Genomic DNA, 17,590 nt, shown 5'->3' with positions numbered 1-17,590 from the left:
TAACTCATTCTAATTTATATAAAATGTGCTGTTGTTGTTTCCAACACACAACACATAACACCTCACCTGTTAAGTCTTTTGAGAAGTTGGAGAGTGTATCTTCTTATAGTCACTTCGGCATCACACCCGCATCCGCAACCGAACCCAACAAAGTTTTCCTGTCAGCCTGGATATTATGTGTATACCAGATCTTTCCTTATAGAATACTTACCGTGCGTCAACCCCCCCCCCCTTTACGAGAAACATCGTATCTATAACCTTATGTCTTATGTTAATTTGAAAACTAATCTTAAGTTAGTTATTGGAATTGAATTTCGCCAGGATTAAGTTCAACTGATTTCATTATCGACCTTGTTGTGTGACACTTTGTCGTTGGTGTTAGTGTTAGTGTTGATGACAACGAGAACGACAGACGACAGACGCCTGCCACCTTTCTCTACATCTATCATCTCATCCTTTAAGACAGGTTGACGAACGTGTAACAACTACCCCTACGTGCGATGTCTTTTTATATGTAAATCAAAGCACAAGGACACCTTTTGTTTTATTTAGCTTTTGTTAAGATCCTTTACATCTAGGTTGGTGTTGTATATATTCGTATGTATAGGAAAGTAGTTATAGCATAGGGTATATACTTTGAAGGATATGGTGAGAGGGTTTTTTTTTGTTTCTTAGGTGAATGGGAGGTGCGGTGGTGGTGCTAAGGAAGGGGTATTTGGGTGGGTATTATTGCGGTTGCTTGGTATTATCCTTTTTGGTATAGTTTTCTCGTTCGTTTTATGTCCTTGTTGGTCGATGATTCGAATATCTTTGGCTTTTATTCTGCGGTAACTAGGGTCAGAGTTTAGTTGTGTACAGAGATACATAATACACCTCTAAGCAAGAATCGTCGTTTGAGGTTCATTTGTGTGCTGTGTTAGCCGGGGTTAATGGTAAAATCCAAAACCTATTGCTAACCACCCGCAAATGAGGGGACATATTTTCACATATAATCCTACCTTCATACATATATCCGACCGACGACGTTGGCGACGTCGACATCGACGACGACGACGACGATAGCTAAACAAAGGCTTGGTCGATCCCTGGTCTACATATGTATATGTATGTTGTAGGTATATCCATTTGGATTGGCTTTCTTAGGAGGAGTGCCATAATGAATTTTCAACAAGTTGTATAGATATGGGCTTTGTTGTTTTGTTATGTATGGATGGCAGTTGGGTGCTGTTGATGGGCTCTCGGATGGCTTGACGCTTGAAGTACATCCCGTGTGGGTGAGATATGTATTTAATGTTAATACCTGGAAAACGGCCGTGCGGTATCAGCAGTGGCGGCGGCGGCGGTGGTGGTTGTATACCGACTTATACATACATAAAGGTGTGGTTGATGGCACCTGAAGGGTTTCATTTGAACCATCATTCGTTGGGGTGGAATTTTTCCAGCTTTTTGCCTCATTAATGCTCAGCGGTGCGATTGTGATCATTAATAGATTGAAAAGTTTCCTAAGGATTTTTTCCAACTCTCTTCCTTGTGTATTATATTTTGATGTTAACTTAAGGGAAAAAGGTATTCGTCCTTAAAAAAGAATAACAAGAGAAGGAGAAATTACATAGTTTGTAGTGATTTGCACACAATTCCACAGTTCAACTGCCTTCATGATTATTATATCTAGGTAGTAAGTTAATCGAAGTTTTGTTCAGTTCAGTTCACAGATTTTTCACAGGCATCAAGGCGGTGCAGAAAGTCGTGTCGTCAGTCGTGATGTCGAGTCGTGACATCGAGTCGATTCACCTCGACGTTGTGTCGTTGATAAAAATTAATTAAAAAATCCTTTTAAGGACTTAAAGTTGTTTAGTTTTTGTACATTTTGTTTTGTTTGTCGAATGACTGCCCTGAATTAATGAGTGGACCTTTAACACAGCCCACACCCATCACATCACCCTTAAGTATATATGTAGATAAAAGGTTTTTCTATTTTGGATTTATGGTGTTTAGTGAGGAAAGGAAAGAAAAGAAGGGTCTTTTATTTTAATATTCCCATTCATACGTAATTGATTCGTAGAATCAAGACTTTTGCATTTTGAGTTTCAGAGTTTAAATTGTGAGTTCGAGAGTTTAACATGGATGAATGCTTATATGATAAAAAGTAAAATAGGCAAATCCTTGACAATATATCCCTATACTCTCGTAGATCCCTACACACACTATAATGGTTAACTATATAAAAAAAGGATACGAATAAGGCTCTCTTTTTGAAGTATTAATGAAACAATCATGTTTTTGTGTAGACTATATAACAATTTATGCAAACTCGCAAATGGAAGGATTGTTGGTCCTTTTTCTTTTTTTGGCAAACAAGTGGATTCTATAAAAGTATAGTGTTGCCATCAGCTGCTGAATATTAAGTGTATTGATTTTGAAAGGATATTTTACAACAACTAAAAAAAAGCTTTGTATATTTTGAGATGAAATTGTGTTAGATTTTTTTTCGTTTTATTTTTTATTGATGATGTCAGTGAAAGTGTGTTAAGAGGGAGAAAAGCTTGGACATAGAGAGGGACACCTACGAGGACGGTTATGCATTGTTATAGAAGGTAACATATGTTTCACTTGAATAATTCAGATCAAATTATTAAAAAGTAGGCAATATATCAGACTTTTGTATACCTTCTTTGAAACTGCTGCTGACATTTAGTAAATGGTATTCAAAAGAATTTTGATTGACGCTACCATAAAAATTATACGAAATTCCTCTTGCACTCCTTCTTCTGTAAAGCACAATGTCATTATGTCGGATGATTGTTAGGTGTGGTATTTTATTAACATTTTTGCATATGATGCTTACTAAACCTGTCTTACATAATTTAGTGACACCTTTCATCTCTGATTGTTATTTAGTAACTTTTCGTTTCCAGAGTGAAATGTGTTGATGTGAAGATAGGAAGATAGGAAGACTCTATATTAGTGACGTCTGCTATCAAGTTATTTCCATTTAATGATGTCAGCTTTCTTAGAGTGAAATTTAGTGACCTTTTCTATCTAGGACTGTAGTTTTGTAACGTCTGCTTTCTCGGGCTGTTATTTATAAACTCCAACTGAATTCTACTGCAAAGTGGTTCTGCTACTTCAGAATCTCATTTACTGGCACCTGATATCTTAAGAGGAAACTCAGTGTTACTCATTGTTATTTTGTGTACTCTTTCTCCACATATTAGAATGAAGTAACAGCTGTAATTTAGTGCAATTTTTTATAGTAAGAAGTTGTTATTTCAGCCTTTTTTAGTGACAGCTCCTATTCTAGACTGAGCACTGATTCCTATCTCAGAGCTCTCTAATTGATTAACGTTGTTTATAAAGACAGTTATTGACATTAAAAAAACTAAAATATCTTTCCTACTTAGATGTAGTAAAGACCTCTTCGATTTCAGAATTCAATTCACTGGTATCTAATATTTCTAGAATGATTGATGATTCTTTCTCTTTAGATTAGAATTAAGTCACATCTGCAACTTAGATGAATCTGTTACCTTAGGAGTTTATTATTTCAGCTTTCTTTTAATGACAACTTCTATTTCAGACAGACCACTGACTCCTATGTTAGACATTAGAGACATTTGATTTTAAGATCTGCAATTGATTAAAATTGTATTTTTTTCTTGAACTTGACGACTGCTAATTTAGTGATGTCCGCAATATAATGACATTGCAATTCATCGACAGACGTCTGCTTCCTCGGACTGTAATGACGTTCACTTTCTTACTTAGAAGTAGTAAAGACCTCTTCGATTTCAGAATTCAATTCAGTAGTATCTAATATTTCTAGAATAATTGATAATTCTTTGTCTTCAGATTAGAATTAGATCACATCTGAAATTTAAAGAAATCTGTTACCTTAGGAGGTTATTATTTCAGCCATCTTTTAGTGACAACTTCTGACCACTGACTCCTATCTTTGACCTTAATAATACTTGATTTTAAGCTCTCCAATTGATTTATATTGTTACTAAGACAGTTATTGACACTAAAAAATGGAATTATCTACTATTTAGGTCTTTATTTAAGGTCATTTGATATTTAAGTTAATTTTCCTACTTTATTCTATAAATTGACGTCTTTTAACAGAGATTATGATGTAATGAATTATTTCTTAAATGGAAATTTAGTGACGTCTTCAATTTAGAGGAATTGCAGTTCATCCACGCCTGCTATCATTTACTTCAGGGATGACTTTCTTAAGCATTAATTCAGTGACTTTTGCTCTCTTGGTACTATTTACTGCCTACAATCTCTGACATACAATAAATAAAGTCTTTTGACGGTAATTTAGAGACATCTGCTATACAAGGCTACGTTCTTTACGCCTGTTTTTTTTCAAAACTAAAATAGAATGAAGTTTGATCTCTCAATCATTGAACTAATAAGAGCATTAGCCATACCGTTATTCTTAATAATTTAGATACAATTCCAAAGCGCACAGCCTATACCCATCTTCCCCAACTACAGCTTGATGAAAGCTTCCAAATGTGTACACCTTTCAGATCTTTCTGGGCAGGTTTGTTCATTCTTAGAAAACAAGTCAATGCACTTCTATACAGATGTATCTTAAATTAATGAGGGAGTTGATGGAAACGTATATTTTTAACGACTAGAATTAAGTCTCTTATTTGCTTTCCCCTCCCCATCACTGTAGCGTATTCTTGGCAGAATTTTTGACGATGGAAAAATCTTATTCTGGCTTAGATAAAATGTGATATAAACAAAACATCCTCTATCCGGATCATACTGCCATTAAATCCATGGATTATGTATCTACAACCATCTTTCCTGGTTACCGGGCCATAGAGACATTCCAAGAAAGTGTAAAGCAGATTATACCCATTCAATGACTTTTGGCTAATGCTGGCATAGTTTTGCGAAAACAAGACGCCTAAGTGTTTTTCGTACTCCATGAGGGACAGCCACTTATACCTAGCCTAACCTAACCTCTCTTAAACTAGAACAGTTGATGGAGTTATGTAACTTTTTTCATCTCAGACTGTGAATTTGTTATACAGTGTTGGAAAAAATAATAGAAACAAGTGTCTTGATCATTTACGATACACAATATTTTTTTTAAGGAATTAAGTCTATAGTCTTTCTATATTTAAATCGTACCTAATAATGCTCCCAAATGTCAAAATTGTTTTGTGAAAAAAAAACTTTTTGTTTTCACTTAACGCTCAAAAGTTTGAGGTCAATGACCAAAACACTATTAGTAAGAATATGTAAGAAGAAACCATTTCTTTCTTTAAGAGAACTCAAAAATTAATGAAACGGACCAGTTTCAGCCAGAACAATAAGAAACCAACTTATAGAATCAAGTCCTCTTAGAAATGTGCCATTTTTTAACTAAGAAAAACATTAAACAAAAGCTTGGCTTTGCAAACAAACACTTACACCGTTCTTATTGGAGTAACGTTTTGTGGTCGGATGAAACGAAAATCAATTTATTGACTTCCGATGGAAAAATGTATGTGAGAAGTCCAAACGACAAGAAGTTTAAGTTAAAAATCTCAAAGAAGACGGTGGTGGGAATAAAATGATATGAGGGTACTTTTCAGGATCTGGTGTAGGTCCAATATTTTGGATCAAAGATAAGATGTGCGCTGTGGATCATGTCCGCATCTTAAATTCAGTTATACTACCCTTAACTGAAGATGAGGTGCTAATCAAATGGTAGTTCATGCAGAATAATGATCCGAAGCACCTCTCCAAATGTTCTAACAAATACTTACAACAAAACAAATAAATGTTATGGAATGGCCATCACAATCTCCCGACCTAAACCCAATTGAGCACTTATGGGGCATCCTAAAGCGAAGGATCGGAGATTGCAAAACTAAAAAGTAAGACGAGTTGTGGTCGAAAATTCCAAAGAAATAGTAATCCATAACCGTAGAGTCATGTGCCAAATTGATAAATTTGATTGCGAACAGTGGAGCCAGGTTTTAATAATAAGGGTGCCACTACAAAATACTCAAACAAATTAAAATACTTTTTCCGTTCGGTTACTTTTTCGCTACAAAAAGATTATCATTTTAATTTTGTTTCTATTATTTTTCCAGGATAAAACAACATAAAATTGTATCATTATTTTCCATGAATATATTTTTAAAAAATTGTTGCATTTAACCAATAATTTATTAAAAATCTATTTGTGTATTTTTTATTTTCCTACTCTTCACAAGTACATTCTTATCTGTTAAAAAGAATGAACTTGTTTCTAGTCATTTGTCCATCACTGTATCTGCATAACGTTGATAAAATCTTACATTTCTTAAATTCTAAATTAATGTCTTTGATACCGAAAACTCTAATTTAATAGCCCTTAGTTTACTATTATTTCTGTATATATTTAACAGAAGACGACCTCTTTTAACTTTACAACTCCAAGTATTTTAGGTACGTTTAAAAAGTTATTTACGAAATTATTTTCAAAACTGTTTCCTTAGAGAAATCACTCTGAATTTTTCCAAAAGTCGTCTACCTTCAACTGTCTAAAAATTAGAAATTTAAAATAATCTTTATGTCTATGCTCCCTTTTAGGTAATTTACCCATTGGACACCTTTTTTCCAACCCTACTAATTTCCTTTCATTTCAAAACTCTCACTCTCCCTTTCTCGCTCTTTTAACAGCAACTTGTTTTGAAATAACAAACATTTGCCTAAAGATTACATTAAAACAGTTCCTATAATTAAAAGACCCTGATTCCAGTTTTTCGCTCCTTCTGATGAGTGTCTAGTTGGATGACACACTATACGAGTGAGTACTACCAACCAAGCTACTAACGAGTGATGATTCCATTCCCATTATATACTCCTCGGTGTTGTCCCTGAAGCCTGGTGGTGGATGGTAGTGTGATGAAACTGTAGCAGTAGTAGTAAAAGCGGCGGCGGCATCAGCATCAGTTCTGGATGCTTTCCTGATGCCCGCACTCCACTTCATTTAGGTTTTTGTTGGTACTTGGTTTGGTACATTCAGTTGCTGCGCCGGCTGCCTGGACTTGATTCCCTGTATTTATTCTTCTATTTAGCTAGCTATCCTTTTTGCCAGGATATTCGTTGACAATGGTAATTACAGAACATTTCCCAATGACTCTCGTTTCGTTTCATTCTGTTTTGTTTGTTGTGTCGTTGTCGGTGCCGTTGTCGGTTGTTTGTGTGATATGTCTGTCGGTCCTTTCTCCTCTCTCGAAAATTAACTCGAAAGCAATCGAATCAAATCCTCAACTCGAATGCAGACGGCACGTTGCAGTGTCCTACCAATTTGTTTATATTCTGTTTATTTGTTGTTTTCGTTGTTCGTTTTTGTACTCCCAACTCTGGGCCATTTTTCTAAAGGCCATGAAGTAGTTGCACGTTTGGTATTGAGAGTTCAAAGGACCTCCTCATTCAATTCAGGCAATACTCGTACTCCTATATCCTATACCTATATGAGAATATGCTCTTAGATTATAAAACGAGGGCATCCGCATTTAATTGGGTGTCAATACAATGCAAACACAAATCGACAAATATACAAAAAAAGAACAAAATAAGCATCAAAACTAAATAAAGAAAACGAAAAATAAAAACCGCACCTACATAGTTGAATTCAGTTAAACAAAAAATGGCACATCATGGCCGGAGTCCGATATCCGGTACGTGATGTGAGTCTTATTTCTAATTGTATTTGCAGCAATATATAACGAGAGTTGTTTGCTATCAGGATTTTAATTTCATAAACTTTTTTGTTTTTTATTTCAGTTTGGTCAATCAAACCATGACGACAATGAGCCCGGGTGAAGTGAGAAAAGTCCTGACTAATGCTCTGGCAGTTTGGCAGAGGAATTCGATGTTGACATTCAATGAGGTGAACAGCAACCAGGCTGACATTCAAGTGCTTTTCGCCAGGTGAGTTTTTACTTATATTTTTTTTTACATAACAAACAGTATAGATGATATGACTGGATCTAAGGTTTTCTTTTCTTAACGATGTTTCTCTAAACTCTAAACTTGAACGAAAAATCGTTAAAAGATCCATCAAATCAAAGTTTATCGATACCTCTCTTTGGGACATTCATGATATTTGCTTTGTCCTAGTTTCCAGTAAAACTTAATTTATTCCTCAACTGCACTTTATTATTGTTTTCAAGTCAAAACTTAAATACAAGATCCTTCTGGAATTTGCTTTTACAGAAATTATGAAGGAAATATTGATGGAAATGCATGGTGCTAAAAAAAATATCAACCTTAAATAAAAATAAAGCATTACATAAAAAAATGTTGTTTTTTAAATACAATTTAGAGCTCAAAACCTAGTACCCGTGGATTGATGGTTAGTGCGTTGGATTTTCATGCTAGAGGTCTTGGGTTCGATCCCTGCCGGTGTCATCTAAAGTTATTTCACTATCACTGCCTTTTGCGAGGAATTGACAAATCATCCAAAAGTAATTCTTATTATGAAAAGTGCTTTCTTAAATTAGCCGTTCGGATTCGGCTTAAGACCGTAGGTCCCCTTCATTTCTGACAATAGTACTCGCACACAGGAATGGTTGAGAGTCGTAAGTCACTAGCCTTAGTTCTCAACGGATTGTTGTGCCACCTAATTTATTTATTTTTGAAGAGCTCACAGCACCCGTTTATAAGAATAAGTTCCTTTCAGTCTTGCCATGGCTAGCTTGAATAGATTTCAGGCGATAGGATCAGTTTTCGACCACTTTTTGCAGCAATTGGTGTCGTACGTCATCAATAACGCGCCAAATATTCTCTTGCAAGACATCAACTGTCTTAGGCTTAACAACGTAGACAAGCGATTTAACATATTCCCAAAAACCAAAAACAGTCTAGCCCTGGAGGTTTTCCAACAGGCCGACAGTGCTAGATCATGCGCTCACCAAAAGTGTCCTTCAATAAATTTACTGTTTCGTTGCGTCGCGCTGTAATTTTGGAAATAAATTTTGCACGATTTGCAGCGTAACATAAATAAAGTGACAGCTGTCTATCAGGCCAACTTCGAAAAAAAGTATTGTCAGATTTAAAACCATACGTATCTTCTAATGTGATGCTAATTGTGCGATTAAGCGTGTTTTGTAACCATTTTTGTCTGCAGACATTTTTGTACATGGTTTTTCAATAAGAGGTTTAATTTTGATATTGATAAAAAAAAACGAATATATTCTTTAAAAACTTCAATGGATGTTAATTTCACTATAAAAAAGAAAGTACGTCATTAAAAATTAATGTTGGTCCCACCAAACAGTATCACGTTGAAGATGAGAGACAGTTCAAGAATCATACCTGAATTTCCGAATTCCAAATGAAAATATTTAACACTGGTCAACAAGGTTATGTAGCTGGCAATCAAATTATACTTTTTCTAAGGTTTTCAATGGCTTGTTCGAATCCAATTTCAAAATTAATCTATCCCGTCAAGTTTTTGAAATAAAACCTTTAACGATTTCAAAAAAATAATATGAGAACTTGTGAGGCTACGTAAATTCATAAAGTATGTTTTTTAGTAAAATTCATGATAATTTTTCAGTTCAATAATCTCTAACTTGAATATTCCGTTCTCATATAATCAGTACATTATTTATTAGTTGAACATAATTCTTCGCCTGCCATACATAAAACCTAAGAAAACCTTGAAGAGTTTATGCTAAAACGGTTCTTACCAAAGAAACGTAAAATGGCAGAAAAACAGTTTTTTTTTCTTCAAAAATTAGTATTTTTAACGTTATAACATCAAGTTTTTGAAATACATTGAAAAAATATAAAAATAATCTTACAAACTTGTTTATCTGAGTTTGAGAAAATTTATACCAAAAATTGGAGTTCGGATTCGTAATCAGCATTAAAAACTACCTTGGAAACAAATTATTCTAAAATATTTAAGAATTATATTCAAGGTTTTTCAAAAGTTCAAATAGATTCAAATGAAGACTCCTAAGTCATCTCATAACAAATTAAACAAACAAAAGGCAACAAACTCCATTGAAAAGTTATGGGATAAACCACGTACAATAATTCGTCGCTGGAAATCAAACCGATCAACATGCTTGAGTTCTAGTCTTAACTTAGTTTAAAAAGCCGTAAGACCTAAGTCTTTCTGCAAAATATTTAACAAAAAAAAAAGGTTAAAAGTTGTGTTCTATGAAAGATGTTTTGGATGTTGGGAAGACATCTATTCATGAACGTTTGCAGCTTCCTTGTAATGACGTAAGTAACCCTTCAGCTGCTGCACCCATAAAGCAGCTCAGATTGGACATTTGTGCGAAACAGTTGTAGCTGATAGAGCTATTCCTCCAAATGTTCGATAGTATACTGAACGCTGCTTTTGCTTTGCAGATGACGCCTTGCACGGTTCCACCTTTGATGGAGGATATTCTTCCAAGGTATTAACAAAATCTCTCCACTTTTTCCACCGGTTATGGGGAAAATAGGAGGCTGATCATTTTTGTTTTGTTGGAATTAATTGTCAATGCCACGATTTCTGCTTCTCTCTCCACACTTCTTGTCAGTTGATGGGAGATCTATGATCCTATGAGAGAGTAAGCAGACATCGTCCACGTAATCCAAGTGCTTTAAATAGAATGTCAAAATCCATTGGATCCCTCCGCTACCTGACAAAGCTGCACGCAGAACATCGCTTATCATCAGCAAAAACAATTTTAGCGACAGAATACAGCCCTGTCTGACTCCAATACGGATTTTAAAATCCTCTGACAACCTTTCATCGCGCCATGCAGAACGTGACCCATGGATCCATCATATTATGTTGCTTTGATAATAGCAACATAATATCCTCTCCTACGCAAATCTAACCAAATGTACTCCCTGTTGACGCCATCAAAGGCCTTCTTGAAGTCGATGAACAGCAGTTATAGTGGTGCTCGATATTCAACGCACCGATCTGCAGGGTGTTGATGCGATCAATACGAGAGGATCCAGTGTGGAATCCTGGTTGTTCGGCATCGGGTGTAGCCTCAAGGTGTTCTCTAATGCGTTCCAGGATGATTTTTGCTACTATTTTGGCAACGGTAGCTAAAACGCAAATACCTCTCCCGTTTTCGCACTTTATAAGATCTCCTTTTTTTGACGATCATTCCCTTCTTCCACTAATCGGGGAAGCTCTCGGTGGTCCAGGCTTCGTTTATGAGTGGATGAAACAGTTCGCTGCTTGCAAAAGCTCTTCGGGATTTCCATCAAGTATTTCCGATTTGTTATTATTAAGTGCTTTAATTGCGGCAACGATCTTATCTTTACTTGGAGGTGCAGTGCGAATTCGGGGATTGGTTCGTTCGGGCTTAAAAATCTGTTTTCGATTACAAATCTCGGGAACGAGAAAATGTATTGAAAGCAAACTTATTTTATCATCAAACTAGTTTTAACTTAACGTTAATTTGTCAAAGAAATAGCATTGCCATTTATTGTTTTACTAAAAATCTTTGAACATGATTATTGAATCAAGTATCTTGAGAACAAAGATATTGACTTATTATTTCCTCAAATCAAAAATTTTGTTATCAATATTTTGTAAAACTCTAAGAAATATTGACAGACTTAGGTATCAATGGGAAGTTATTAAAGTGCATAGCATCCCAGCCTCTTCTAACTTGTCAAATGCCAACAAATTACAGATACAAAAGTGTAAGCTTATGTGCAAATAGGATCTATTAAGAAACATCTTATTGGAAACCCCATTTTATTTGCGACGAAAGAATTGATGATTCTTAATTTCAACTCCAAACAGAGTATTCACTTTAAATATGAGTCAGAAATGCTATACCCTTATCCAACTCGAACCTTCTTCGGTTCCCTTGGGTCAATGTTATAGGTTTCAATTTCGTCTGTCATAAGGTGACCGATAAATCATATTTATGCCCTGGTTTCGAATTTTATCACCGCCAGTAATTGAACGTCAAACATTTCGAGAGACTACATTTTCATTTGCTAAAAATATAAAAATACCATTCCACTTTAAAATAACTCAAGTACCTTTTATTTCATATCTGAAATCCTATATAGCATCGCTCATTAAACGCGCGCTCTATTATCCTCATTATTTTGATGGTTGATTATGTCCCATTTTGATTTTGATCGAGGAGGAATAATAATTTTTCAAATGGTGAAATGGTAAAATGGTAAAATGGCACCATCAACATCACACAACATTCGCCTTTCACCAAGTCATAGTCATTATCATTATATTGCCGCATGAAATGCGTCCTCATTTTTATTTTATATCAATCAAGGCAGGGAATCAGGGTATCAGGATTTTTTTTTCCTTTTTATGTAACAAAAGTTGATTTTATGGTTTTTCTCTCTCATCTCGTTTCAGTAAAAAGCATGGTGACGGATATGACTTTGATGGTCCTGGCATGGTTCTGGCGCATGCATTTTATCCGGGTGAAGGTCGTGGTGGCGATGCACATTTCGACGAAGAGGAGAGTTGGCTTCTAAATGGTTCGCCTGAAGATGAGGGTGAGTTTATTTTATATGTATTTTTCTTCAGTTTCAGTCATCTCGGATCGCATGCCCTCATACATCGTTCATTATTTTTTAAGACCATAATATCGTGGAACTGAAGGATATGAGTAGTTGAAGTATGATTAGCATCCTTTAATAGGTTATGGTATTATCCTTTTTGTGGAGTTGGTGTGATGTAATTTGTTGGGTAAACACGCGTTTAGTTTGTGTCTCTCCTCTGTTGTGTACTCGTATATGGGGTTTTATGGAATATTATGGGTTGGTTGGTTGGCCATTGGTTGAATTAACTTTCTCGTCGTAGTATAATCCGGGTAATTTATCAGCGAGGAATTTTGAACTCAAGGACCTTTTTTGTTGTTGTTTCTGTGTTCATCCATTAGCTTAAGTGAGATATGCTTTCACAGTCTGATTATCTAGTCCCCAAAAATAAAACACCATTCCCTGGATCAATCCCGCATTGGAATCTGTATTTGGGCGTGGCAACATTATGTATTTGCCATATCTTAGACCTCCCTTCCCTACACTATGTATAGACACTGTGTTTCCCATTACCTTTATATCTAGAACAAACCAGCTAGGACGGACTCAACGGAAAGATGAACGATTAAGGGTAATCAATCATTGATGAAGAGAATGTGACTGAAGCTACGAATAAAAATTAATTGATATTGATTGGTTCGACTCCTCCTCACGTTTTCATGTTTTCCCATCATATCCTCGCGTTCGTCCGTTCGCTGTGGACTGAATTTAGTTTTTAATCAAAAGTTAAATGTAGCAGTTTTGTTAATTTATCATCATGAAGCAAAGTAAAGTGCAATTTTTCAAGCACTTATATTCTACTCAATGGAACATTGAAGGAAGGGGAAGTTTTTATGCGGTCATATAAATGTAGAAGAATAAAAAGCGTTTTGGTGGTTTTGAGAGGAGATGAAATATAAATTTCTTAGATTTTCAAAAAGCTATTTAGGTTTATTTATGATGAATTTGTGTTATAGTTAAAATTGGTTTCTATTTAATGCAAATGTTGAATGAAGCTTATCTATGTCTGACTTTCAAGAAAATAAAAGTATTTTGTAATAACTTAAAGTATTGAAAATTAAAATATTAATATTCTGTCAATTCTTGAAGAACTATTCCATACTGTGACTTTTTCTAGATGAAATGGCGATGAAACAAAAACGCAGAATAGTTTTTGAACAATTTTTGAAAAGTTGCTTCTTTGTTATTGTAAAGAATTTAAGAACAAAGCTCATGCTTTTTTAACAGCAGTTTTAGTAAAAGCAATTTTAAATAAGAATTTGACAGCTACATGCCACTAGTTCCTTCAATAAGAAAAACTCGAAAAGTATGACAAAAATGATTTCCAATCGTTATTTCTGAGGTTATAACTAAAATGTACATCTTCATATAGAAACACCATAACTTCAAAACAAACAAGAACTGTCAAATCGAATGTCAAATACAAGCAGAGTTTCCAATGTAAGGTTTGCTGTTTACTTCTTATCCATTTTTTTAACGAACTTTCAGAATGACTAGAGAACTAGTTAGAGTTCTGCCTAATTTCATTTCATTTTTGAAATCGTTGTTATCTTTCCTGATTCCAATGTATTCGATTCAGAAAAATCACCAGATTTGTATAAAATATAAAATTAATTTTTATTTTTTAATAAACGTTTATTAATTCATGAATTTTCATGCTTTCCCCCTCAAGTATAAAATATTTTTGGTAGGGTTTGTTTCCAATTCTTGAAGCGCTTGTGGTTAGCATTTTTTTTGAATTTTTGGCTTTTAAAAAGCTTGAAAACTCACTAAGAAAGTTATATCTGGTAGATCCGGTGGCTGAGACTTGATAAAGGGTTTTTTTTTATCAAACAAAAAATGTTTCAAGCAAGCAAATGAAAAAGTAGCAATATTTATACATTTTCGAACGATCAATTCTGCCACTTGTTTCAAATTCAGAATATCCGGACAAAATTGTAAGGCATGAACCACCAGCTATGCCATAGAATTTCGGACGATGTTCGTCACGGCTTCTATGTTTCTATTGGTTGTAAACGTACATATTGAATACGACTGTCAAGTAAGCACTACATTTTTCGAAATTTGAAAAACTGAGTATGCAGTTACTTGTAGCTTTTTTTTGTAAATTAGTTGTGGAAGAAAATGTGTAGAGTGTAGCTCGACGATTTTTAAGAATAGTGGTATGTAGTGCTTGGTTGATATTAAGTTAGCACTACACTTTTTGATTTTGTTAAAACCAAGTACGCAATAAGTTAACAAATAATAGTTGTGGAAATAAATTCCCAACAGTTTTTTACTTTCATTTTTCTAAAAAAGGGGGTATGTAGTGCTAACTTGACACCGAGAGCGCCCAGGCATAAAACACGGATGTTCGAAAATGCAACGATGCAGAAGTAGATCTCCTAATTTTGTCCGGACATACCTGAAATATCTAGTGCACGTGTTCATGTCGTTTTCGGAAACTTACCTGATAGTTGGGTTCTTTAAAGTGTGTACTTCTGAATACCATAAACGTCATTGATTAGCCAAATGAGGATTTGGGTAACCGAGTCTTAAAAAACGTAATTTATATGAACCCAAGTAACCCAAGATATCAAAAGCTCTACTTTGATTAGTTTGTACCACTTATATATGTACATAGATATTTCTTACAATACCTATACAACAAGCGCTACAGCCCTGTGTGAACAAGGGCCTCACCCGAAAAACTTCTCCATTTAGCTCGGTCTCTAGCTGGATGTCAAGTTACGCAGCCAAATTGTGTTATTTCCCTTTCCACTTGTGCGTGCCATCTTATCCGCGGCCTTTTCTCTAATGCATTCTCTTGTGGGTGGATTCGAAGACTGGTTTCCATGCGCTTTACGTGACCCAGCCATCTCAGGTGTTGAACGTTTATACTTCTGGCTAAGTCTACGTCGCTGTAGATCATGCGAATAACTTTTCTCTCGAACCGACCTAAGCTGCTTTCATTCACTTTTGTCATAGTCCATGTTTCTGCACAGTTTAGCAGCACTTTGGTTGCTTGAGAGAGGGCTTTCTCAGCCCAAAGAAACAGCGGTTAGCAAGAGTAATTGTTCGTCTGATCTCATAGCTTCTGTTATTTTCTACGTTCATAGCGGAGCCTAGACGAAGTTCTTATCTGTCAGTCGCTGGTTACGTTTCGACCGAGACGTCGTTTGTAATTCCTTTCTTGACAGCATGAGCTTCGTCTTTGCCTCACTAACGGCTAAATCTTTCTCAAATAACAGTTTTTGACAAAAAAAGTTCTAAATTCCAAATGTTTTTGAGCACTTGACTTAATTTTTACACAAATTTGATTCAAATTCGTTGTCCATTTTTATGAATTGCAGAAAATCGTTAACATACGCAAAACTTTTTCACATTTATGCCGCTCAAAAAGATCAAAAAATAGACAGTTTTATTATAGTCCCGATATTTTAAGAAAGTTACTAGAAAACTACTAGAATTTGGTTAACTCATACTTCTTATCTAAGGCACAAGCTTAGAGATCAGAATTTGTTTGAGAATAAAAGTTAATTTTACACGGATACTTTGACCCAGGAACTGTTTGGTTAAATCGTTTTAAATAAGACAAATCTGATCTGGGCTACCATGAAAGTTCGGTACTTTTTAAACACTAATAATATACTAGATTCCCATTAAATCGAAATTTCGAAATACCTGGGTCTTGTTTTAGATAAAAAAAACTAAATGTGAAAAGCAATGTACAGGAAAGAGTTAAAAAAGCTACTGTAGCTCTCTTTTCTTGCAAAAAAGCTATTGGTAATAAATGGAGCTCACAACCCAGAATCACGCATTGGCTATACACATCGGTAATCAGACCGATTTTAATGTACGGTGTGACAGTATAGTAGACTGCTTTAGAGAAAGGTATAAACAGGGATAAGCTAAATAAAGTAAAACGTTCAGCTTGCCTATGTATAAGCGGATCGCTTCGCACGACCCCGTCTGCGGCACATGGATACCTTGCTCCATCTCTTGATATATTTAGCTAACAAATCTCTGCAAGCTCTGCTATTCGCCTCGTCGCAGTGGACTAACAACAACATTGGTCGCTCCGTAATTTTAGATATTTATAAGCAATTCCAAAGCACACACCATATCCCGACTGCAATTCGACAGAAACTTCAAGATTTCTATATCTTCCAGAACAAAAGAAGGGGTTGGTGGAGGTGTGTACTCTGAACGACTGAATTTAAGTCACTCATTCCGACTTCAAAATTGTTGTAGCGTGTTACAGGCGGAACTTTTGGCGATAAAAGAAGCCTTGTCCTGGATTAAAGAAAACGTGATATCAACATCTGATATCCTTATTTTCTCAGATAGTCAGGCCGATATCAAATCTCTTTAAATTCTTTAACTGTCCTTAACTGTCGATCATTTCTAATGGAGATGGCACAACAGTATAATATTCACCTTTGATGGGTGCCGGGCCATTGGGACAGGTAACTGTAAGGCAGATGAACTCGCCAGGAACGGTACAGTGCAGCCCATCCAACCACGTTTGTCAACTGGTATACCAATCGGTACTTGTAAACTGTTGCTAATGCAAGACGCTATGAAGAAGGCAAACACCAGGTGGAAAAACATCACCATAGTGTCAAGTCACAAAAAACGTCTGGCCAACACTGGATTTAAAAAGGTTCAAGGTGCTTGCTATCTCTAAGCAGATCGCTTATAAGCTCGATAATAGGTGTCATAACCGTCTACTGTCTAATAGGAAAGCACGCCACGAGTCTAGGCGTATTCTCAAATGTCTTTTGCAGAAGCTGTATGGATGAGGAAGAGGAGGAAACAGTTCTTCATCTTCCCTGCATATGCCCTGCTCTGGCTCGAAAACGCTAGAATTACCTAGGAGAATTCTTCTTTAACGATCTAAACTATCTAAATCATATCAGCATTATCAGCCTCTCACGTTTCGGAAGGGACTCAAACTGGTTTCATTAAGTTTAGAAGTAAGCCTCAAAATTCATGTGGTATCACAATGGGCCATCAAACTGGCCTAAGTGTGTCCGTTTCCATCATGGACAGTCACTTT

At 35.5% G+C, this 17,590-nt stretch overlaps 1 protein-coding gene across 1 annotated transcript in view; it reads left to right on the top strand.

Annotated features, from left to right (window-relative positions):
• The window catches only part of LOC129938782 (matrix metalloproteinase-2), a 544,997-nt gene that overhangs the window by 514,370 nt on the left and 13,037 nt on the right, over positions 1-17,590 (top strand). Inside the window, exons 4-5 of the mRNA XM_056046527.1 lie at positions 7,786-7,932; positions 12,362-12,504. Of these exons, the coding sequence (XP_055902502.1) occupies positions 7,786-7,932; positions 12,362-12,504 (290 nt within the window). The remainder of the gene's footprint in view (positions 1-7,785; positions 7,933-12,361; positions 12,505-17,590) is intronic.

This window comes from Eupeodes corollae, chromosome 1, assembly GCF_945859685.1.
Source record: "Eupeodes corollae chromosome 1, idEupCoro1.1, whole genome shotgun sequence".
NCBI classification, from domain to species: Eukaryota; Metazoa; Arthropoda; class Insecta; order Diptera; family Syrphidae; genus Eupeodes; species Eupeodes corollae.
This window is presented reverse-complemented; position numbering and strand designations above follow the sequence as displayed.